The sequence below is a fragment of the Bombina bombina genome, chromosome 5 (assembly GCF_027579735.1).
Source record: "Bombina bombina isolate aBomBom1 chromosome 5, aBomBom1.pri, whole genome shotgun sequence".
NCBI lineage: Eukaryota > Metazoa > Chordata > Amphibia > Anura > Bombinatoridae > Bombina > Bombina bombina.
The window spans coordinates 829,210,711-829,234,908 of NC_069503.1; the positions used below are offsets into that span (position 1 = coordinate 829,210,711).

General features: G+C 37.6%; 1 protein-coding gene across 1 annotated transcript in view; it reads left to right on the plus strand.

Annotated features, from left to right (window-relative positions):
• The window catches only part of METTL4 (methyltransferase 4, N6-adenosine), a 380,380-nt gene that overhangs the window by 202,995 nt on the left and 153,187 nt on the right, over positions 1-24,198 (plus strand). Inside the window, 1 exon segment of the mRNA XM_053714956.1 lies at positions 9,658-9,727. Coding sequence (XP_053570931.1) covers positions 9,658-9,727 — 70 coding nt within the window.

Below are 24,198 nucleotides of genomic sequence, written 5' to 3' on the forward strand. Positions count from 1 at the left end.
AAAACAGAAATAATATGCAATGGCTTCTAAACCTGAATTTAGAATAAACAAGTCTGAATGAAATCTTTTGTATTGTGTGTGTTTGTATGCCCAGAGGCAGAACTTTACCTCACTTTCTGCAAGAGAATTTTTTAGTGAAACATTTTCTGCATGCCATTTTCAAATAAAATTCAATTTAACCCCTTAACGACCGAGGACGTGCAGGGTACGTCCTCTAAAAAAAATACCCTTAACGACCAAGGACGTACCCTGCACGTCCTCGGTCTGGAAAGCAGCTGGAAGCGATCCTGCTTGCTTCCAGCTGCTTTCCGGTTATTGCAGTGATGCCTCGATATCGAGGCATCCTGCAATAACCTTTTTAAGCCATCCGGTGCAGAGAGAGCCACTCTGTGGCCCTCTCTGCACCGGAGATTGTTGGCTTACCGCGTTGGTGGGTGGGAGGCGGGTGGTGGCCATCGATGGCCTTGGTGACGTGCAGGGGGGGCGAGATCGTGGGCGTGGATGATCGGGGGCGCGCACTGACGCATGCGCGTGCACTGAAGGGCGGGGGGCGGGCGCGTGCACGGGGAGGGAGCGGGTGGGAACCGCTACACTACAGAAAAAAGTTAAACAAAAAAATGCAAAAAAAGGGAATAAAAGTTTTTTTTTATATAAATCAATTAAGGTGTTGGGGTTTGTCTGGGGGGGGGGGGGGAAGCTACACTACAGAATTTCTATTTTTTTAAAAAAAAAAAGTTTTTTTCTTGAAAATGGGTACTGGCAGACAGCTGCCAGTACCCAAGATGGCCCCCAATAATGCAGAGGGGGAGGGTAAGAGAGCTGTTTTGGGGGTGGATCAGGCAGGTTGGGGGCTAAGGGGGGATTCTACAAAGCAGCATATGTAAATATAAATATGCTTAAAAAAAAAAGAACAAATTAAAAAAAAACTTTTATGCAGACAAAATAAGAAATTTTGTTAATTTATAAAAATGTTTCTTGAATAAATGTTCTCTTTTCTTATTTCTCTTGGTCTAACATTACAAGGTAGAAATGTAGTAATAAAAAAGGTTGCATTGCTCATAAGAACATTTTACTTTCAGAAGTCACAGCTTTGCAAGCTGGGAAAGGCTAGGCAGCGGGGTTGAAAAATTCCTGAGAGCCATTCACCAATCAGTGCACTGCCACTTTGCAGAGTTGCTCTATATTTAACTGTTCTCTTCAAACAGTACTCATCTCTGGATGTACTGTGTTAAGGAAAAATGAAGTGCAGCCAGAGCAAAGCTCTGTTGGAAGAGAACTGTCTAATCTGGAGCAGTGCTGCAAAGTGCTAACAGTTCTTGCATGGGTACCATTCTTTCTGCAGACATGCTGCATTTTCTGCGATGACATCTCAGATCACAGCATTTTCTGCCTTGGGGTATGTATGTATATACGTATATGTGTGTATACGTGGAGCTCCTGCAGTATGGTAGATACCCTTGTCCAGCTGTATCGTCACCTCTCAGCAGTGCAAGTGGTACATGTAAAGGAAGTATCACAAACTAATAGTGAAGTAGGGTGTATGATAGGTCCAGTATTTCGTGGAGCTCCTGCAGTATGGTAGATACCCTAGTACAGTATATTACTATAATTATCAGTAAGTACAATATGGTGTAACAATAATTGTCGGTCTCATCTGCTAAGTAAAGCAAATAGTGATAATGAATAGTGTATATTCTTTCGTTTCTTTCTTTCCCATTATTTTTCGAGATACCATTGTTAAAATACAAGTACCAAGTATACTGGTATGTTCTCATTTTAATGTCCTTTAATAAAGAAACATTTTATTCACTTGAGTGACAGTTGTCTGTATCCAAAGTAATATCTGTGGTCATGCACAGGTAGAACTAAACCTTGCATCCAAATTAGAGTGGACTTTATGTCTCCACATTCTCGTTATGAAAAAAAAACTATCTGGTCATTTTATCTCTTTTTACTCTTTGAGGAAAGAAACTATGAAAATATTGGATTTCAGTGTAGTGAATACATGTGTATATACAAATTCGAGTAAGTGAATAAAGATACATGGACATACTGTATATATGATTATAGAAGGAAAATACAATTAACACAGATATATTGATAATACCATGGTATAACATTTGTCTTGTGCATTTTTATTCAGAATCCCTTGGCATACTAAAATATTGTAAAATTCTTTTGACCCTGCAACATCCTATGCTTGCAGCTGCTCATATACATTTGTTCCTAATTGGCCTCACAAACAATACCTGGAATATACATTCTAGAAGGTTTTACAAGGGTGTATCCATAAACTGCACCTGTAATGCCAATCCTTGCTGTATTTGTATACAAATCATTTGCAGTTGAGTTCTTAATGAGATGTGAGAGTTAAAATAAAACTTTCATGATTCTGATAGAGCTTGCAGCGGTTAAACACATAATTATATGCAAATAATAGTTCAATAATACAATTCTCTAACACATTAGAGCATTTTTGTACATTTGATTGGTGAATTTGCTAGGAATTTTTCTCACTTTTTCCTCCAATCGATTACACTATGATTCTATCCTATATAGTTTTCACAAAGGAACACTGATATCAATAGTAAAAAAATAAGAAATACTAATTTCAGGAATCGCTTAGATGTTTCCCTTTAACTGGATTGTCAGAATTCCACAAATAATACCAGCACACAAAAACTATTTCCTGGCACTGCTATTTCTGCAATTAGAATCAAGTAGACAGCAATTTAGCGTATTTGATAGTGTTCCAACTCAGGGGACCATGTGAGAAAAAACAGCTTGTTAGTATACCGTGCTGTACCATATTAATTATTTATACCCAGTAATCATGGACAAAAAGTACAAAAAAGGTTCATTTAGTTGCTGATATGGGAGGAAAGTGAACTAGAAAACAGTTTAGCATTTTACCATAAACATTATTAAACATAGGTGTTCCTGACCAAACAAAATCTATACTTAGTTGAAAAAAAATGACTGTATTAAGAAAAATGTGGACACCAGTAATGGACAATTTTCAGTGCTCTACACCCGTTTGATGAATAGTCATATTCTCTAAAGTCAATAATGTATACACCAGCAACAGGGACCATTTGATTACTAGAGGATTTTGTAGAGGATTGAATCTCAGTATAACAATGTAATGAATATTGTATAGTTTTTCCTGTTCATGTGCTGAAAATATAAAAAAAAAATGTCTGTCCTTAAAAAAAATTGTACAGCCAATACTTAGCTTCATAGCCATGTGTTCTGTCTCAGATCTCGGCATACAGCACTGCTTGTGTAAGTAGGACTTTCATTGCTCTGATTTTTTTGGGCAAGACTTTTCAACTAATAATACTGCATATAAAAATATCTTGTAATATGAGCTTATCACAGAAATAACTTGGCTGGTGTCAAAGTATCACAAGTACTCTGCATAGGCACAAGAGATCAGACATGCGTATTGAACAATGTCCTCACTGATGCATGCACACTACTCAGTAAACAGATTTTAATGGATAATTGAATTCAACTTAAAATTGTGATGACTTAAACGTTTATTTACTAAAGTTCTGTAGCTGCGTTTCATTATTACACAAATACAGAAGTCTGTATATTTGAGAGTTGCTGTACTGAATACCATAAATGAAAGCTTCATAAGTATTTTGGCATTCCTGGCACTTGAAATGGCCCCTACCCCAGATCATAGATTCCAGAGCAGTGGCGCCCAAACTTTATATATGGGAGTCCATATCGAAATTTGTATTTTACATACAAAGTTGTAGAAAAATCTATATAAACATAAAGGAACGTAAAAGTGCAAAAATATTTGAATGTGTTTGAGGAATTTATTATTGCGCTATTGTTTGCATATAACTGTTTTAACCCCTTCAAAGTCAGTGTAGCAAACAATAACCATTTCCTGGTCCGGCCTATGTCTTTACTAGGTCAGGTAGAGTAGACAGAGTACTGCTTTTCCATAATTAAACATGCTGGAATCAATGGCTGAGAGGCCCAACTCGACACTGCAAGTTAAACACAGTATCTAAACAGAAGCTAGGGGTAAGAGAGCAATGAGACTAAACTTAGTAGTTTAACTCTCTCAAGTACTTAAAGGGACACTAAACCCAATTTTTTTTTTCTTTTATGATTAAGGTAGTGAATACAATTATAAACAACTTTTTAATTTAGTTCTATTATCTAATTTACTTAATTCTTTAGATATTCTTTGCTGAAGAAATAGCAATGCACATGGGTGAGCCAATCACATGAGACATCGATGTTCAGCCACCAATCAGCCGCTACTAAGCCTATCTAGATATGCTTTTCAGCAAAGGATATCATGAGAATGAAGCAAAAATAATTAAAAGAAGAAAATTAGAAAGTTGTTAAAATTGCATGCTCTTTCTAAATCATGAAAGAAAACATTTGGGTTTCATGTCCCTTTAATCAGTGCCTACAAGCACAAAAACAAATAAGTTGTGGAAAGTAACAGTAATTAATAATTTCTAATTACCAAAGGAAAACTTGCTATCCAGATGAAGTCTGACTGGCATAGGTAAATGTAATGCTGAACTCTTGAGAACAGAGGCTTCCGAAGTAAAAAAGAAACTGGCAAAAAAATAACATAGAAAAGAGAACTGCAAAGTTACCATGATAGGTAGAAAATAAGGAAATTCTAAGTCAAACGGTCTGGGTCTAACCACACACAAGAAGACGGCACAAATCAGTAAGCAATGCAATACAAAGCAAGCTTATGTCAGATTACCAAGTCAGTCAAAAACTAAAGAGGTTAATAAAGAAGCAAAGTCAGGGGTAGCCAAGTTAAAGCAGTAAATCCAAATAAACAAATTGCCAGAATAAGAGGTAGTCAGAACACTCAATACACAAGCAACATCATGCTGCAGAGAGCTTTTAAACACTACCACAATTAAGGCCTAATTGATCTTAAAGATCTCCTTAAAGGTACAGCATGCCTTACTTTAGCAGGGACAGAAATCACTTTCGTAGACAAGTGCCTGTTATGACAGTCATTTCTTAAAGTCTTTGAGGAAGATAACGGTGTCAAGAGATAAGGGTGGTTGGTCACCACAACATATGGACTATTAGAAGTAAAAGTCTCTCACTCCATTAACCAGTTCGACTCCATTACCTACTCCTCTCAAAAAAATCCAACCACTGCAATTTTACAGATGTCTGACTTCTAAGAGTGCAAAGGGGATTGAAAAGTTTGTCTTAACTCACTCCAGCTTGTTGAAAGTATATGAAGGCCATCTCAACAGACTCATGGCTCTGTATCATCCAATCTATATCACCGACCAATGATCTATATTTTCAACCTAGAAATTGCAGATCAGCAAGGTCTAATGAGTTCAGCAGTAGTGTTTAGGTGATGCCATTGTCAGCAACCCCTTGCCTTTACTACCCTCAATGAAATCATTAGGGAAGAGGTCACGGGCCCCTGCAACCATCTTGGTTTGACTGCTTCATGTTTATACTCTGGCTTCACTATCTCAATAGAAACCTGGGAACCCACAGAGGTAAATGAAAACTGTAGAAGTGTCGGCACAGGTCATGTAGGGGAGATCACTGTCAGAGTATGTTTTACAGATTGTGCCTCTTATGTTTGGACTGGTTTAAGTTGACCTGTTATCTTCTCAATTCATTTGAGCCTCTCTATATACATAAGATTTTTAAGCTACACAATAAAAATATTAAGGCCATTTACATTATTCCAATGTTCATGAATGAATTGCTTATCAGGAGTCAGCAGCACACTATGGTACCGTATAACGACAAATCCCATAAAGACTCTGCTGCAGAGTATGGTAGGAGGATGATGCTGCCTTAGTAGGTTTGTTACAAATGTTTCGGCAGAAATAATGTAACCATTTCTGACACTGAAAAGTCTCTTAAAATGGCATGCTCTATCTGAACCACACAATTTAGATTTTCCTTTAACACCATATAAACAGTTATTTAGAAAAACGTTCTACAGATTTATACAGGCACAGCCAGAACTTTGTACATTAGAACAGTAATAAGCATGTTGCAGAACACAGCAGCACTCTATATGCTACTGAGGATTAGAGATGGAAAAGGAGTTAAAAAGCTCAGGAGGGGCTTCATTGTGATCCCTTGGCCTTAGGTTGAAATATCCAGAAAAGCAATGTCTACTACCAGCTCTTAACGTTCTTAAATGTAATACCTTAAGGGACATTACATTCAGCAAATGTATATTGTATATAGCAAAGAGCACTAATAAAACATGCTGAAAAGGGTAAAAAAACAAGTTAGAAAAGAAAGAGCTTCATAAGGATAAAAATAAAATGTTTATTTTTAAGTAGAGGAACATCAATTTAAAATCATATATACATATTAAAAAGTCATCTTTTAGATGCCTTAAATAAAGAGACTTAAAGGGACATTAAACCCAATTTTTTTTCTTTTATTAATCAGATAGAGAATACAATTTTAAACAACATTCTAATTTACTTCTATGAGCTAATTTGCTTCATTCTTTAGATATCCTCTGTTTAAGAAATAGCAATGCACATGGGTGAGCCAATCGCACAAGGCATCTATGTGCAGCCACCAATCAGGAGCTTCTGAACCTATCTAGATATGTTTTTCAGCAAAGGATATCAATAGAATGAAGCAAATTAGATAATAGAAGTAAATTAGAAAGTTGTTTAAAATTGCATGCTCTTTCTAAATCATGAAAGAAAAATATTGCTTTTAATGTCCCTTTAAAGGGGTAGTAAAGTCTTAATTAGAAATTAATTATTTAGACAAAGCATACAATTATAAACAACTTTCCAATTTACTTCTATTATTTAATTTGCTTCCTTCTATTGTTATACTTTGCTGAAAGGTTTATCTAGGTAAACTCAGAAGTAGCAAAGAAACCTAGGTTCTAGCTGCTGATTGGTGGCTGCATATATATATATATATATATATAATATATATATATACCGATTGTCATTGGCTCACCCATGTGTTCAATTAGAAACCAGTAGTGGATTGCTGCTCCTTTAACAAATGATACCAAGAGAATGAGATAAATTTGATTATAGAAAAAAAATTGGAAAATTGTTTAAAATTGTTTGTCCCACCTAAATAATGATTGAAAAATTTTGGTTTTCATATCCCTTTAAATAAGTGTTTTTTGTTAAGTTGTTTATGTTTAACCATCTAGGTTCTAATGTTAAAAAAATGAATATTCATCCACCCCCCTATCCCATACAAGCCCCATACATAATTTAAAAAAAAAAAAACCTACCCTTTAAATATTAAACATATATGACAAATATCATTTATGGTTGCTACCTACTTATTACTCAAAACATATTGTATACTCTGTGGTGTCATTAGGGGGAGCTACAGGAGACTATAGCTAACCCTGAGCTGCAATAAATATAAGAAATGAACCTGGCAAAATAAAAAGGAATCTTTCAAGCCATCAGTATGTTTTAGGGCACTTCCAACACCACACAGAAAAAGTCTTATAGGATCTACCAGGTTAAAGGGACATGAAAGCCATTTGTTTCATGATTCAGACAGAGCATGTGATTTTAAACAACGTTCTAATTTACTTCTATTATCAAATGTTCTTAGTTCTCTTGGTATCTTTTGTTAAAAAGCAGGGACATATGCTTAGAAGCCCGCCCATTTTTGGAGCACTATGTGGTAGCACATATGCAATAATGTTATACATTTGCATGAGCACTATATGGCAGCACTATTTCCTGCAATGTACTGTAGTTCTCCAGACACTTACCTAGTTATCTCTTCAACATAGAATATCACGTGAATGAGTCAAATTTGATAAAAGAAGTAAATTGCTCTGAATAACAAAATACATTTTGGGGTTTTATATCCCTTTAACCAGAGGAAGCATGTCTGTGTGCCGCGTGAGATCTAAACTGTAACAATATATTGTGTCAGTATGACATGATTGTGCTAATCATTGTATTAGCTTCTAGTTGGGTAATCTCCATGTCATATTCTGATTGTTACTTTCAAAAGAACATTGCTCAGTATCCAGTGTGAGGAACAAACACAATGCTCATCTTCAGCTATGGGAATTTCTATTTGATTATAGAAATAAATAAAATCTCTCAGTGTATAACCCTGAGAGGGCTTTGTTCAATTTCTCTCATGTATATTTGCTAATGTATCCATTGACTACTTATAGCAGCACTCTTTTATCCAAATGCTCTGAACTCCCATACTCTTCATGCCATTCCATTTCCAAAGCAGGTCCTTTCACTTGCTAGCATACAGGTGGCCCTCAGTTTACGCCGGGGTTAGGTTCCAGAAGGAATGGTTGTAAATCAAAACCGTTGTAAATTGAAACCCAGTTTATAATGTAAGTCAATGGGAAGTGAGGGAGTTACGTTCCAGGCCATTCTCAAAATTGCCATAAGTAACACCTAAACATTATTTTTAAAGCTTTGAAATTAAGAAATGTAAATGCTAAACAGCATTATAAACCTAATAAAACAATCACACAACATAGAATATATAATTAAACTAAGTTAAATGAACAAAAACTTTTGCTAAACAGCATTATAAACCTAATAAAATAATCACACAACACAGACTTTACTTGCATTTTTCTGCAAACAGTTCTTTCTATGCATTCCAATCTGGACTGATTTATAGACAGGAAGATCTTGTTCCTTTGCAAGCTGCTCGATAGCTCAGGTCTGGTTAAACTGATTAATTTCAGCTTGCTTGGCTTGCATATCTTTGCTGCAACACAAGCGGACAGCTCCACCTACTGGCTATTTTAATCAATGCACTGCTTCTCAATGCTTTTCAATAGCAGTCACATGACTGGAAAAAAAAGGTTGTTATTCTGAAACGGTGCAAATTGAACCGTTGTAAACTGAGGGCCACCTGTACTTTACAAATTAACTTTCCATTCTCCTTCCAGCTTTTTTTTGTCTGAAAATGCCCATTTATCGAAACGTCTGTTACAAGCTATTTAGTTAATCTATTCAGCCTTATATATTATTGCTACTGAAGGGATACAATAGTATTGATCAGTCACTGAGCTTAAATCTGCAGTTCAGTAACAAATCCCAGCATATCATCTCTGACCTTAACATTCCTCCCACACATTATTGTAATTTTTTATTCCCAACAGTCCAACCTGTCCTTTGTCACGTTTAACCTTTCCCAGTCATCATCTATAGCTTCTACTAGTTTCTATACGTTTTTTTGCACAATCCTCTTCGTTGTGTCAGTGTGTACAAGTTAGCATTGTCATACATTTCATTCTATCCCTTTTGACACATATAGATTTTGTTTGCCACTGTACAAACAGAGAATAATAATCTGTTTTGCTTCTTACACACTTTGATACATCGCGCCTTCTTTTTCTATCTTAATAAATCTTTAAACAGGAAATGTATCATAGGAACAGTGATGAGTTTTGGCTATGTCTTTGCTGTATAATCCCTGTGTATTTGCTCTCATTGAGGTTCAAATAAATAATAGATGAAACCGAAACATTTATTTTTGCAGTGTGTAAATAAAATAGTGGGTTGATAGTTTTCATAACTGTATTTTCAGCATTGTAAAATGAGATGTGACAAAAGCCTATTCTTTTGTTGTTTTGGTATAAAATATATAAATAACTATTAGACTTGTTTTCTAACCTAGGTAAAAGAAGATACAATATTATCATTATTGATCCGCCATGGGAGAATAAATCTGTAAAGAGAAGCAAAAGGTACAGAGAGAATTTATTTAATGTATTCTTTTTAACCCTTGCAATTAGTTTATATCATGCTAATTATTAAACATATCTGAGGCACCAGCTACTACTGAGCATGTGCACAAGTTAACTGCAGTAGAATTGCATAAATAACAAGTACATACAAAAAGATAATGTAATAACTTACTCTGAATTTCAAATAAGCACTAGATTTTTTCTGACAAATTTATTTTTTCCTCTATTGCCAGCCCCCTGTATCATGTGACAGCCATCAGCCAATCACAGACTAGTATACATATACACTGAACTTTTGTACATGCTCAGTAGAGATGTGTATTTGGCAGTTTTGTTCACTGCCGAATGTGGAAGTAAAAGGCTGCTGTTTTCGTTATTCAACAGAGCCGAATATCCGCTTGTGCAAGTGAAACACAGTAAGATCTTTGCAAATCCAGATCTAAGAGTGTTTTATTTGCACAAGAAGATATTCGGGCTCTAAAAGAGCCACATTTTGAAAGCAGCCTCTTACTTCCACGAAACTGATGAAATTGCATCTCTAATGCAGGAGCTGTTGCCTCAGAAAGTGTGCAAATAAAAAGTTTGCAAAATTTGATAATATAAGTAAATTTGAAAGTCACCTTATAACTGCTTGTTCTATTTGAATCATTAAAGTGTATTTTTTACTAAAAATATAACATTATTTATGTTGCTTACCTTTACTACAAGATACCTCTCAAAATTGTGCTATATACACTTTCTCGCAGGTTAAATTACTAATTGTTAACTAAGATATACTGGAGATTGCCTCACGTGTCTGCATACTACACTGCTTAGATTAATGCTGAAGCTCATTTGTGGCAAACCCTTACTGAAGACATTCAGACAAAATGAGATAAACATATTCATCAAAGTACTTGTTTGCTGGACTACTCTGAGACCGTAAAACACTACACATTGTAAGACAATAATTTTGCATGTAGACGATTTGCACTAGTTCTTATAGGTATCGGAAAGTCAAAATTAAACTTGCATGATTCAGATAGAACATGCTATGTTAAGACACTTTTAAATTCCCTTCTGTTTTCAAATGTACTTTGTTCTCTTGGTATCCATTGTTAGACATCTTACACTAGTGGGAGCTAGCTGCTGATTGGTGTCTGCACACATTTGTCTCTTGTGATTTACTAGCTGTGTTCAGCTAGCTCTCAGTAGTACATAATACTCCTTCAGCAAAGGATATCAAGGGAATTAAGCAGATTTAATAATAGAAGTAAATTAGAAAGTTATTTGTATGTTTTATCTGAATCCTGAAAGAATACAATGTGTTTTATGTTCGTTTAACTGCTGATATAAACTATGCACGTATAAGAATGAGTTTATCATTCCCCTAATTATGCTTGCTGCAATGTCAAAACATGAGAATGTTGTTGAGGTGCTAATTAATACTACAAATCCTAATAAGAGCAGTGGAAGCTATTGCATTATAGCTTATGTATAATTAGCATTCCTTAGGAAATATCATGACATGATTTATTTCATTCTTCCTTTAACCTGCAGCTCTTTTTTCATTGACTTGTTTAAAAAGTACACCACCTTTTATATCTTCAATATGTAAAAAGATTCTGTATAATAAAATAATTTTCTATATAATACAAAAAATAAACTTTTAGATGTCGGTTTAATATTCTTTTCAATTTACTTCTGTTATCAAAATGTACTTTGTTCTCTTGGTATCCTTTGTTGAAAAGCATAGTTAAAGGTATACTAACCCCAAATTGTTTTCTTTCATAATTCAGATAGAGCATTCAATTTTAAGCAACTTTCTAATTTACTCCTATTATCAATTTTTCTTTGTTCTCAATCTATCTTTATTTGAATAAGCATTCAAATTCCGTAAGCTTAAGAGCTGGCCCCGTGGTTCAGCACCTGGGTAGTGCTTGCTGATTGGTGGCTTAATGTAGCAAATCAATCAGCAAGCTCTACCCAGGTGCTGAACCAAAATGGGCCATATCCTAACCTTACAGTTCTGCTTTTTTATATTTATATATATATATATATATATATATATATATATATATATTTTATTGAGGTTTTTTTTACCAGAATACAATAAATATATCATGATCTCACACATTTGTATCAGATGTACAAGATGGATACAATCCAAAACAATATAGTACATAGGTAGGAAGACAATGGGAACATAATGCTTAATCTTTACTATATATGTATCATTAAAACGTTCTGTACTTTAACAAAACACAAGGAGAAGTTACGGCTTATTGGACCAAATGTGCATATCATGTAACCTGTACATAGGTAATAACAAGATCAAACCACTTTCATAACAGAACAATAATATGTTTGTCAGGATATATACAAATCAAGTCAGGCTTAGGTCAATATAATAGAAACCTCAAATTTTATATTTATATGAACCTCCTGAGAATAAAAGGGCCACTCTTGGATCCAGGAACAGTAACATATGGCAACAGAGGCAAACCATATGGCAACGGAGGTTTGATGTATAGCCACACATGAGCTTCAGTAGCATGTAACAGTAATATTTATAAATAAAATGCAACTGTGTATTGAGTATATAAAACAACATAGGAATCACCATGTGATAGGGAAGTTTGGCAAGTGTGCTGTAGGTGCTATACCTAAACTTAAATGTGATTAAATGCATTTATAGGGCTCAGAATATCGGCGTACAGGCGTGTACAAATTAGTACCAATGGTCTCTCTATTATAAGGGAATTTAAAACTGCCCAATTATTATCAAACGTTAAGACTAAAGAGCTCATAGTTTTAATGTTCAGCATTGTAAGATTCATATCCTTGAACCCAAGTTCCTGATAAACTCACACGTAGTTAATATCTGATTAGCCTAAGATGTCTAGGCCTCTGACAGCCCAGACCAAACTAAGTATCAAGGTTAGAGCAAATAAACATAAGTGTCTGAGGGAGTAGGAATATTAAATATTATAGTAATAATAAGAAGCCATTATAGATAAATAATAGGTAATAGTCACTGTCTCTGTTCGGTGGGAGTTAGGAGCCAGAAAGGGCAGGGTGACCTATGATTTACAGTACTAGTTCTATAGAAGACTACTAAAATCTCTTATATTTAGTTTGATTGTGTAGAAGTACTGATTATTGGGAGGGAGTGTACTCTACAGATGGGCTATAATCATGAAGGTAGTAATCTTTATAATAACATCAACAACTCTGTCAGTCAGACTAAAGTAAGGGATAATATAAGCATGAGGCTGCATAAATAATACACATACTCTTAGTCACATGCATAAATGACTGCTCTTAAGATGTAGATTAGTGACCAGAATAAGTCCCCATGAAGATTTCAGCATAAGTAGCAAACAGTATGCGCAGCTACAGTGTTCAGACATTATAGTCCTAATAGGCATTGCTATTCTAGTATGTATAAGGAGATATGATGATGTCACGGGCAGCACGGGTGTTATTCTGGCATGAGAACCTCTCTCTCAGCCTATTCCCCGCGGCACAGTATAAGATGTTCCCAAGGGGTGGAGGAGTCCTGTGAAAGGGGAATGTACTTTTAAATACTTAGGTCTCAGCCGGCCTCCCGTTTTCAAGTATCTCTGTTTGCTGGAGCCAGAGCAGAGTTCCACTCTCACACCATCCCCATGCACTGTCAGGGCCAGGAACAAATGAGTATGAATAAACCCTCTCCTTAAGTGTGGCAATTCCGGCATTGTAGATCTGACACTGCTCCACGGTCCCTTAGTGGTTGTAGCTACATTTTTAGATTCATAATTGTTACTGGGTCAGATGGGGTCCCCGTTTCAGACTCTTCTATCAATGCGCCACGCTCACATTAGGTGCCCGGCTCTGCAATGTCAGATGATGTTTCTGAGACTATAGGTCTCTCAGTATGGGATGTTAAGGTGAGCGAAGGTACTTTGGTGGTAGCGTTTTTGCAGTCTTTATGAGAGCGGGTGCTAGGGACCTCTGTTATGTCATCTCTTACCGCTCTAGGTGGAGAATCACCCTCCAGTTCCCTAATAGACTGGTTTTTGGGCTCTGATGTTGCACCTTCAATGTTTAGAGCAGTTATTAGAAGGTAGCATAGTTCCTTTTCCAGATTCCCGTAGTAGTCATCTATGAGCTGGGTCAATTGGGATTCACATCTATTTAGGCTCTCCATTTTGATTGTAGAGTTTAGGAAGATCGCTGGAGCCACCCTGCAGCAGTTATATTTGAATAGGTGATTTGCTCTGTATTATGATAAATGTGGAGAAAGGACCTGCAGTGTCTTGGGGGATGTCACTGCACCATAACGACAGAGACACCTGGGTGTCCTGCCGAGGGGTTAAATAGAAGGCCGCAATTCTTAAAAAGCTCTGGTAGGCTGAATCTGGCACCAAATCCACAAATAGGGATACCATTAAAAAAAACTTTCTTTGCTCCAACTTTTTTATCACAAGGTAATACTCAATGTAGTATTTGAAAAATGATTATTTGCAGATCTGTGTTAAGATTTGGAGCAGCAGACAGTCTTGCGACCTATCATGGCCGCCACCTGGAAGTTCCCCACAGTTCTGCTTCTTAAATAAAGATAGCAAAAGTACGAAGAAAAATGTATAATCTGTGAAAATTAGAAAGTTGCTTAATGGGATAGGAAAGTCAAAATTAAACTTGCATGATTCAGATAGAACATGTAATTTTAAGACACTTTTAAATTCACTTCTATTTTCAAATGTGCTTCGTTCTTTTAGTATCTCTTGTTAAAAAATGAATACGCACATATCATACACTAGTGGGAGCTGCTGCTAATTGGTTCCTGCACACATTTGTCTCTTCTGATTGGCTAAATAGATATTTTCAGCTTCCTGTCAGTAGTACAATGCTGTCCCTTCAGCAATGGATAACAAGAGAATGAAGACAATTTGATAATATAGTTAAATTGTAAAGTTTTTTTAAAATGGTATGTTCTATCGGAAATCATAAAACAAAATTTTGGGGTTTACTATCCCTTAAAAATTGCATGCTCTATCTGAATCATGAAAGAAAAAAAAAATGGGTTTGGTATCCCTTTAAGTAGGCTCCGGTGCAACAATGTACTACTGGGAGCTCCCTGCTAATTAGTGTCTATGCTTATAGGCCTCTTTTATTGGTTCACCATATGTTTTCAGCTAGTTACCAAGAGTACATTGCTGCTCTGGAGCTGGCTTTAAATATGTGATTAATCCCATTGCAGGTGTTAGCACATAGGTATATGCAAGCAACAGTGCAATAATAAAATATTCTGACATATTAGAGCATTTTCTTTGCCTTTTTATACACCTTTAAGGCAGCCCTCAAGTCAACCAAGGGCTCCTCCCTCCCCCCCCCCCCCCCACCTAAAATGTATTCTGGTGCGGCTGGATCCTTGGTAGGCCCCATATCTGGGAAATACACATGCCACACAGCTAGAGGAGGACACTCCTACATTCTCTATCCTTAATACATGTGGTTGAAGTACAATGAGAAGAGCAAGCAGTTATCTGCAGCTAATCTCTTCATTGAGCCCACATACTGGTCGGCCTGCAGACTGTGGGGCCCATTTAACAAGCTCCGTATGGAACTTGTGGGCCCGTGTTTCTGGCAAGTCTTCAGACTCGCCAGAAACACAAGTTAAGAAGCAGCGGTCTAAAGACCGCTGCTCCATAACGCTGTCCGTCTGCTCTGAGCAGGCGGACAGGAATCGCCAGAAATCAACCCGATCAAGTACAGCTCCCTGCTGGCGGCCTATTGGCCGCGAGTCTGCAGGGGGCGGCGTTGCACCAGCAACTCTTGTGAGCTGCTGGTGCAATGTTAAATGCGGAGAGCATATTGCTCTCCGCATTTAGCGAGGTCTTGCGGACCTGATCCGCACTGTCGGATCAGGTCCGCAAGACCTTTGATAAATAGGGGCCTGTATATCCACTGGGGACCAGACCAGAGGGATCACTGTTTACATGACTCTGTGCAGCCCGTTGTGTATGTGAGAATAGGTATGAATAACAGATTCTCCACTAATTCCATCACGATCTATGATCAAATGCATGTGTATAGGGGAGAAATAAATTTTACTTAGCAGAAAGTGAGGGCCTAGCCACGAGAGGAGATATTGAACAGTTATGGTGTACAGATCATCCATGACAATGACTTAAGATGTGCACTAAACATGTCCCAAACATTATCAATAGAAGAAAAGGAAGAAGACAGTTTGCTCCAAATAAAAGTTCTATTTATTATTGCAGATTAAAATTGGCTATGATTACGGCGTCCAGCCGAAATGCGTAAGCCTGTGGTTCTACGCTCATCTCACCATTTTTTCCTCCTGGAATTTTAATCTGCAATAATAAATAGAACTTTTATTTGGAGCAAACCATCTTCTTCATTTTCTTCTATTGCCTATATCAGTAGGCTTGCTCCCAGCACGTTGGATTTCTGCTGTAGATCCAGCTACCGCTACAGCTCCATTCAGCCGGATTGTCCAGCCCCTGATCGGTGATGTCATCTACGTCATCCGGATACACATGTGAGGATTGCCTGCCACAGAGGGTGAGAGATGCCGACAAGCTCTTTGTCCATCCAGGCTTATGGTTAACCTCTAACGGTGAGAGATTAGAATTTAGCATTTTTGCGGCAGAGTTTTTAACTTAAAAATAACCAGTATTTTCAGTTTTGTGTCATTAGCCATGCAGGACAGAACGACTGTGAAGTGAATTTTCTCATGACCGGTCTCCTGCTAAAGCTACAAAATTCAAATTAACACCAACCTCACCAGACTTTTTGAGTTTCAATGCTTGGAGACATATAGCATATATCATAAAAAGTTTATTCCAATTTTGGATATTACGGTACAGAGATCAGATTACCGTATATTTTCTTTAATTACCGTAAACAGTTAAAAATTAATTTGCAAAGACATCACTCTTCATATGATGCGTCATTTAAGCTAAATGTTATCAAAATTGCCGAATCGAGCAATAATTCTGCTACTGCCCGTCAGTTTGGTATAGCAGAAAGTACAGAACTAGAAATGATGCTGCGGACTAAGAAGGCCCGCAGAGGGTTATCATCTGCATATCCAAAACTGGAATCAACTTTATATGATTGGGTCATGAAGCACAGAAATAACGACTATGTCATTTCACAAACAGCTATAGGTCTCCAAGCATTGAAGCTCAAGAAGTCTGGTGAGGTTGGTGTTAATACGGATTTCGTAGCTTCAGTAGAATGGTGTACACGCTTTATGTAACGGCATAATTTAATGTTACGCCAGAGAACAAAGCTATCTTAGAAACTGCCAAAGGATCTCAAAGGCAAAAGTTGATAGCTTTCACAGATTTGTTCTTAAACTTCGTCTGCAACACAACTATGAGCTTGGTCAGATTGGCAACATGGATGAAACACCCATGATGTTTGATTTGCCTGGAAATTGTTCTGTTCATACCAAAGGAGAGAAAACTGTTCTCGTGAAGACAACCGGTCACGAGAAAACTCACTTCACAGTCATTCTATCCTGCATGGCTGATGGCACAAAACTAAAACCACTGATTTATTTTAAGCAGAAAACTGCTGAAAAATGCAAAATTCCCATCTGGTCTCATCGTTAGAGCTCCACCAAAAAGCTGGATGGACGAAGACGGAGTGAAATTCTGGCTTGTTAATGTTTGGTGCCGTTGACCTGGCCGCCTGCCCTGCAAAATAGCATTCCTGGTGTGGGACATGTTTAGTGCACATCTTAAAGACCGCATCAAATCAGCTATCAGCAATAAGTGCACTGACATTGCCGTTATTCCAGGTGGATTGACATCACAACTTCAACTACTCAACGTTTGTCTAAACAAGCCATTTAAAGACAGACTTCGCCAGATGTGGGCCGATTGGATATGCTCTGATGGGGTAACAACAACCAAGTCTGGCCTGCCTCAGAAAACATCACTGTTGTTTGTCGTTGGGTTAAAGATGCCTGGGAATCAATGCAGCCAAAAATGATCCAAAAATCCTTCTGTAAATGTGGCATAAGCAATGCCATGGATAGGACCGAGGATGATGCCATCTACGAAGATGATGAAAATTTGGAGGATGAGACTTATGATACTGTTGATCCTTATCTGGATACTGCAGAATCTCAAGATGGCATAATTGCACTGTTTGCAGAAGAGGATTCAGACACTGACTTCTTACCAGTACTCGGTAGTTTACTAAATCCTTTTGTTACTGTTTACCGTATGTTACAATTACGGTATGTACCGTAAAATTGTGTTTTCATTCTTTGATATTAAAATGTATACTTATTTGCTCCGTAAAATTGTGTTTTCCATTCTTTGATTTATACTTTTTTGCTCCTCGCGTTATATTCGTGTCTTGAACTTTTCTCACATTTCCAGATTATAGCTATCCCCTCGCGTTATACACAAGTGGCGTTATACTAGAGTATCTACAGAAGTCCCTATGGCTTACAGAAACAGTGGATTAGGAATGGCATATAGTAGTAGAATGAATATGAAAATAAGATGTTTTTAAAATGTAAGCACTTTAACTAGTTAAAAAAATTGGGGCATTATTATATATATATATATATATATATATATATATATACACACACACAGAAGAAGAAAATGCAATATGGGAATAAGAAATATTTTATTTTATAGTTTTGTTATATTTTTTTGTATATATATTTATATATATATATAAAGTATATATACAGTATATGTATTGTGGCCAGTATCAATGTTGGGTGCCTAACATTTTTTTGTTGTTTTTTTTTTTTGCACACTCACATTAAACTGCACAAAATGTTGTGGTCCTGGGCTTGATCCTTTGGCGCCAAATGTAACTGACTTCCCCCAGTTTTACTTTTAAACATTACTGTGAATCTGCTGGCGAGTGCCAGGTTTTCTGTGTGTTGTTTTGATAATGTTTGTAATGCTTCCCTGCGGATCTGTCACCCAGGCTGCTCTGGGTTTAACTGCCTGGGTTGCTGGGAACTTTGCAGCTTTCTGTCAGTGTTCAGGGCTGTGGAGTTTGCTGTGGCTTAGGATGTGTACCCAGTCCAGTCTGTGAGTGTGGTCCATTCCTGTGTTTTGTATTTACATAGGGGAGGTTACAAAAGCCTGTGTCACTCTGCGAGGTTCCCAGTTGGTTTGTTTGGAAGTATGCATTGTGTGGGTGTTGGTTTAGGGTCCCAGGAAGGGGGAGACCTTGTCGTGGTCCTGGGCTTTATCCTTTGGCACCAAATGTAACTGACTTCCCCCAGTTTTGCTTTTAAACATTACTGTGAATCTGCTGGCGAGTGCCAGGTTTTATGTATGTTGTGTGTGTGTGTGTGTGTGTGTATATATATATATATATATATATATATATATATATATATATATATATATATATATATATATACACACACAGTATATATATATTTATATATTTTTTATTTAGTATAGAGCGTCTATCATCTGTTGCATCACCCACTACAGAGTTCAAAACTGCCTCTTGAAGCAACATCATAACAAGAACTGTTCATCTGGAGCTTTATGAAATGAGTTTCCATGGCGAGTGGCTGTTCACAAGCCTCACATCAAAGCATCGGAAGGAGTTGCATAAAGCGCGCCACCACTGGTCTCTGAAATATTCTCTCTGCTGTTATAAATCACACTTCACTATCTGGCAATCTGATGGAATAATCTGTGTGTGGCAGATGTCAGAAGAAAGCTATTTACTGGAATGCTTAGTGCCTATTGTTAAGTTTGGTGGAGAATGGATAATGGTCTGGGGCTTTTGGATGCTACAGGATACAAAGACATTTTAGACAATTGGGGGCTTACAACTTTATGGCAACAGTTTAGAGAAGGCACTTTCCTGTTCCTGAATGATTGTGTACCTGTGCACAAGACATGGGGAAGACATGGTTTGCTGAGATTGCTGTAAAGGAATTTAATTGGCCTGCACAGATTCCTGACCTCAACCCCATTTTACATCTTTGGCATTAACGCTGATTGCGAGCTAGTCCTTCTTGTCGAACATAAGTGCCTCACCTCACAAATGCTCTTTTGGCTGAATGTACACAATTTCCCACAGCCACACGCAAAAATCTTGTTGAAAGCCCTCACAGAAGAGTGGTGCCTGTTATTTCTACAAAATAGGGGGGGGGGGGGCAACATATTAATGGCCATGGTATTTGAATGGGATATCCAACAATCTCATATATATAGATATAGAAAGCTGTGAGACGCCAATAATTTATGTAATAAAATTATATAAAATAAATATACTGTGATCTATTATATTTAAGTGTATGTTCTATACAGTGTGTATCATTATATGCATTTCAAGCTAATGAGTATATGCTCGATCAAAAATATCTTGTCATTTTTAGCTTTGACCGTTATTATATGACACAGCAAGCAGGGAGGATGTGAAACTACAGTGTCCCAACACATTAGGATAACAGTGCTAGACCCAACTGACCACCTAAAAATAACCAGAATATCTAATTATCAAAGATTTTTATTTGGCTGAATTAACATGAATCTGTGAGAGCTGAACATTAGCAGTGCTATTTATGTGACCACCTGTAGAAATGAGAGAGATCTAAGGTAAATGAAATACATTTTTCTAAGGGCTTCATGTATAACTTCCTCTAAGGGCATGAGCTGCCTTTGACCTCAGAAACACAATTACATTTTGTTCTTTTAACCTTAAAAAATGAATAAGGTAGAAAAAAAACTATAGTCTCTTACTGTGTTTATTCTGTATGTGATTGTTCTTTTAAAAAATATTCTCTCAGAAAGGAAAATTATTCTCGATATTAAAGAGAATACTTCTATAATCCCCTGTTTTCTGCATTCTCCTATTTTCCCCATGGTAACATAATATTCATAGTTAAAGGGATATGAATCCCCAAAAATGTATTTCATTCAATTTAAAAAAAAAATTACTTCTCTTCTCAAATTTACTTTGTTCCCATGCTGTCTGGAGCACTACATAGCAGGAAATAGTGCCGCCATCTATCAAATCAATAACATTCTTGCAACACTGCTGCCATACAGGGAGTGCAGAATTATTAGGCAAATGAGTATTTTGACCACATCATCCTCTTTATGCATGTTGTCTTACTCCAAGCTGTATAGGCTCGAAAGCCTACTACCAATTAAGCATATTAGGTGATGTGCATCTCTGTAATGAGAAGGGTGTGGTCTAATGACATCAACACCCTATATCAGGTGTGCATAATTATTAGGCAACTTCCTTTCCTTTGGCAAAATGGGTCAAAAGAAGGACTTGACAGGCTCAGAAAAGTCAAAAATAGTGAGATATCTGGCAGAGGGATGCAGCACTCTTAAAATTGCAAAGCTTCTGAAGCGTGATCATCGAACAATCAAGCGTTTCATTAAAAATAGTCAACAGGGTCGAAAGCAGCGTGTGGAAAAACCAAGGCGCAAAATAACTACCCATGAACTGAGAAAAGTCAAGCGTGCAGCTGCCAAGATGCCACTTGCCACCAGTTTGGCCATATTTCAGAGCTGCAACATCACTGGAGTGCCCAAAAGCACAAGGTGTGCAATACTCAGAGACATGGCCAAGGTAAGAAAGGCTGAAAGACGACCACCACTGAACAAGACACACAAGCTGAAACGTCAAGACTGGGCCAAGAAATATCTCAAGACTGATTTTTCTAAGGTTTTATGGACTGATGAAATGAGAGTGAGTCTTGATGGGCCAGATGGATGGGCCTGTGGCTGGATTGGTAAAGGGCAGAGAGCTCCAGTCCGACTCAGACGCCAGCAAGGTGGAGGTGGAGTACTGGTTTGGGCTGGTATCATCAAAGATGAGCTTGTGGGGCTTTTTCGGGTTGAGGATGGAGTCAAGCTCAACTCCCAGTCCTACTGCCAGTTTCTGGAAGACACCTTCTTCAAGCAGTGGTACAGGAAGAAGTCTGCATCCTTCAAGAAAAACATGATTTTCATGCAGGACAATGCTCCATCACACGCGTCCAAGTTGTTTAAAATTGCATGTTCTATCTGAATCATGGGGAAAAAAATATTTTGGGGTTTTATGTCCCTTTATTGAATTCTAAAACCAAAATTTATGTCTAATATCCCCATCTAGCTTGTTTTCCAGATAGTCTAATCTAGTCTTACATAAAGGGAGTAGTGCAGTACTCCCTGTAGGGCAGTACATAACTAAATAGACTTTCTCTTGTTAGGTGTATCCAGTCCACGGATCATCCATTACTTGTGGGATATTCTCCTTCCCAACAGGAAGTTGCAAGAGGATCACCCACAGCAGAGCTGCTATATAGCTCCTCCCCGCCATACCCAGTCATTCTCTTGCAAGCTCTCAACATAGCAGGAGGTAGTTAGAGGAAAGTGGTAAAATATAGTTAGTTTTTTCTTCAATCAAGTTTATTGTTTTTAAATGGTACCGGAGTGTACTATTTTATCTCAGGCAGCATTTAGAAGAAGAATCTGCCTGCGTTTTTCTATGATCTTAGCAGAAGTAACTAAGATCCACTGCCGTTCTCACATATGTCTGAGGAGTGAGGTAACTTCAGAGGGAGAATGGTGTGCAGGGTATCCTGCAATAAGGTATGTGCAGTTAAGTTTTTCTAGGTATGGAATTTGCTAGAAAATGCTGCTGATACCGGATTAATGTAAGTTAAAGCCTAAATACAGTGATTTAATATGGACTAGTATCAGGCTTGCTATCAGAGGTATATACTCTGATTAATGTGCAATATAAAACGTTTGCTGGCATGTTTAATCATTTTTATATATGCTTTGGTGATAAAACTTATTGGGGCCTAGTTTTTTCCACATGGCTGGCTTTATTTTTGCCTAGAAACAGTTTCCTGAGGCTTTCCACTGTTATAGTATAAAAGTTACAGTTGGTGCAGTTAAAATTACAAACTGTGACATTCAGCTTCCCTCAGCAGTCCCCTGCATGCTATAGGACATCTCTGAAGGGCTCAAAAGGCTTCAAAAGTAGGAGCTGTGGCAGTTGTTATGACTGTTTAAAAAACATATTTTTCGTTTTGTTAATCTGTTTTTTGTATTAAGGGGTTAATCATCCATTTGCAAGTGGGTGCAATGCTCTGCTAACTTGTTACATACACTGTAAAAATTTCGTTAGTTTAACTGCCTTTTTTCACTGTTATTTCAAATTTTGGCAAAATTTGTTTCTTTTAAAGGCACAGTAACGTTTTTTTATATTGCTTGTTAACTTGATTTAAAGTGTTTTCCAAGCTTGCTAGTCTCATTGCTAGTCTGTATAAACATGTCTGACATAGAGGAAACTCTTTGTTCATTATGTTTAAAAGCCATGGTGGAACCCCATAGGAGAATGTGTACTAAATGTATTGATTTCACTTTAAACAATAAAGATCAGCTGTTATCTTTAAAAGAATTATCACCAGGGGATTCTGACGAGGAGGAAGTTATGCCGACTAACTCTCCCCACGTGTCGGACCCTTTGACTCATGCTCAAGGGACTCACGCTAAAATGGCGCCAAGTACATCAAAGACGCCCATAGCGATTACTTTGCAGGACATGGCGGCAATCATGGATAATACAGAGCGCGCAGATGTTTTAAGGCCCATGTCTGATACTGCGTCACAATATGCAGAAGCTGAGGAAGAGCTTCAGTCTGTGGGTGACGTCTCTGACTCGGGGAAACCTGATTCAGATATGTCTACTTTTAAATTTAAGCTTGAGAACCTCCGGGTGTTGCTTGGAGAGGTTTTAGCTGCTCTGAATGACTGTGACACAATTGCAGTGCCAGAGAAATTGTGTAGACTGGATAAATACTACGCGGTGCCGGTGTGTACTGACGTTTTTCCAATACCTAAAAGGTTTACAGAAATTATTACTAAGGGGGGGGGCAGACCCGGTGGGCCGTTTCCCCCCCCCCCCCCCTCCTATTTTTAGAAAAATGTTTCCAATAGACGCCACCACACGGGACTTATGGCAGACGGTCCCTAAGGTGGAGGCAGCAGTTTCTACTTTAGCAAAGCGTACCACTATCCCTGTCGAGGACAGTTGTGCTTTTTCAGATCCAATGGATAAAAAATTAGAAGGTTACCTTAAGAAAATGTTTATTCAACAAGGTTTTATCCTGCAGCACCTTGCATGCATTGCTCCTGTCACTGCTGCTGCGGCGTTCTGGTTTGAGTCTCTGGAAGAAGCCTTTCAGACAGCTACTCCATTGACTGAAATACTTGACAAGCTTAGAACACTTAAGCTAGCTAATTCTTTTGTTTCTGATGCTATTGTTCATTTGACTAAACTAACGGCAAAGAATTCTGTATTCGCCATCCAGGCGCGTAGGGCGCTATGGCTTAAATCTTGGTCAGCTGACGTGACTTCAAAGTCTAAATTACTTAACATTCCCTTCAAGGGGCAGACCCTATTCGGGCCTGGTTTGAAGGAAATTATTGCTGACATTACTGGAGGTAAGGGTCATACCCTTCCTC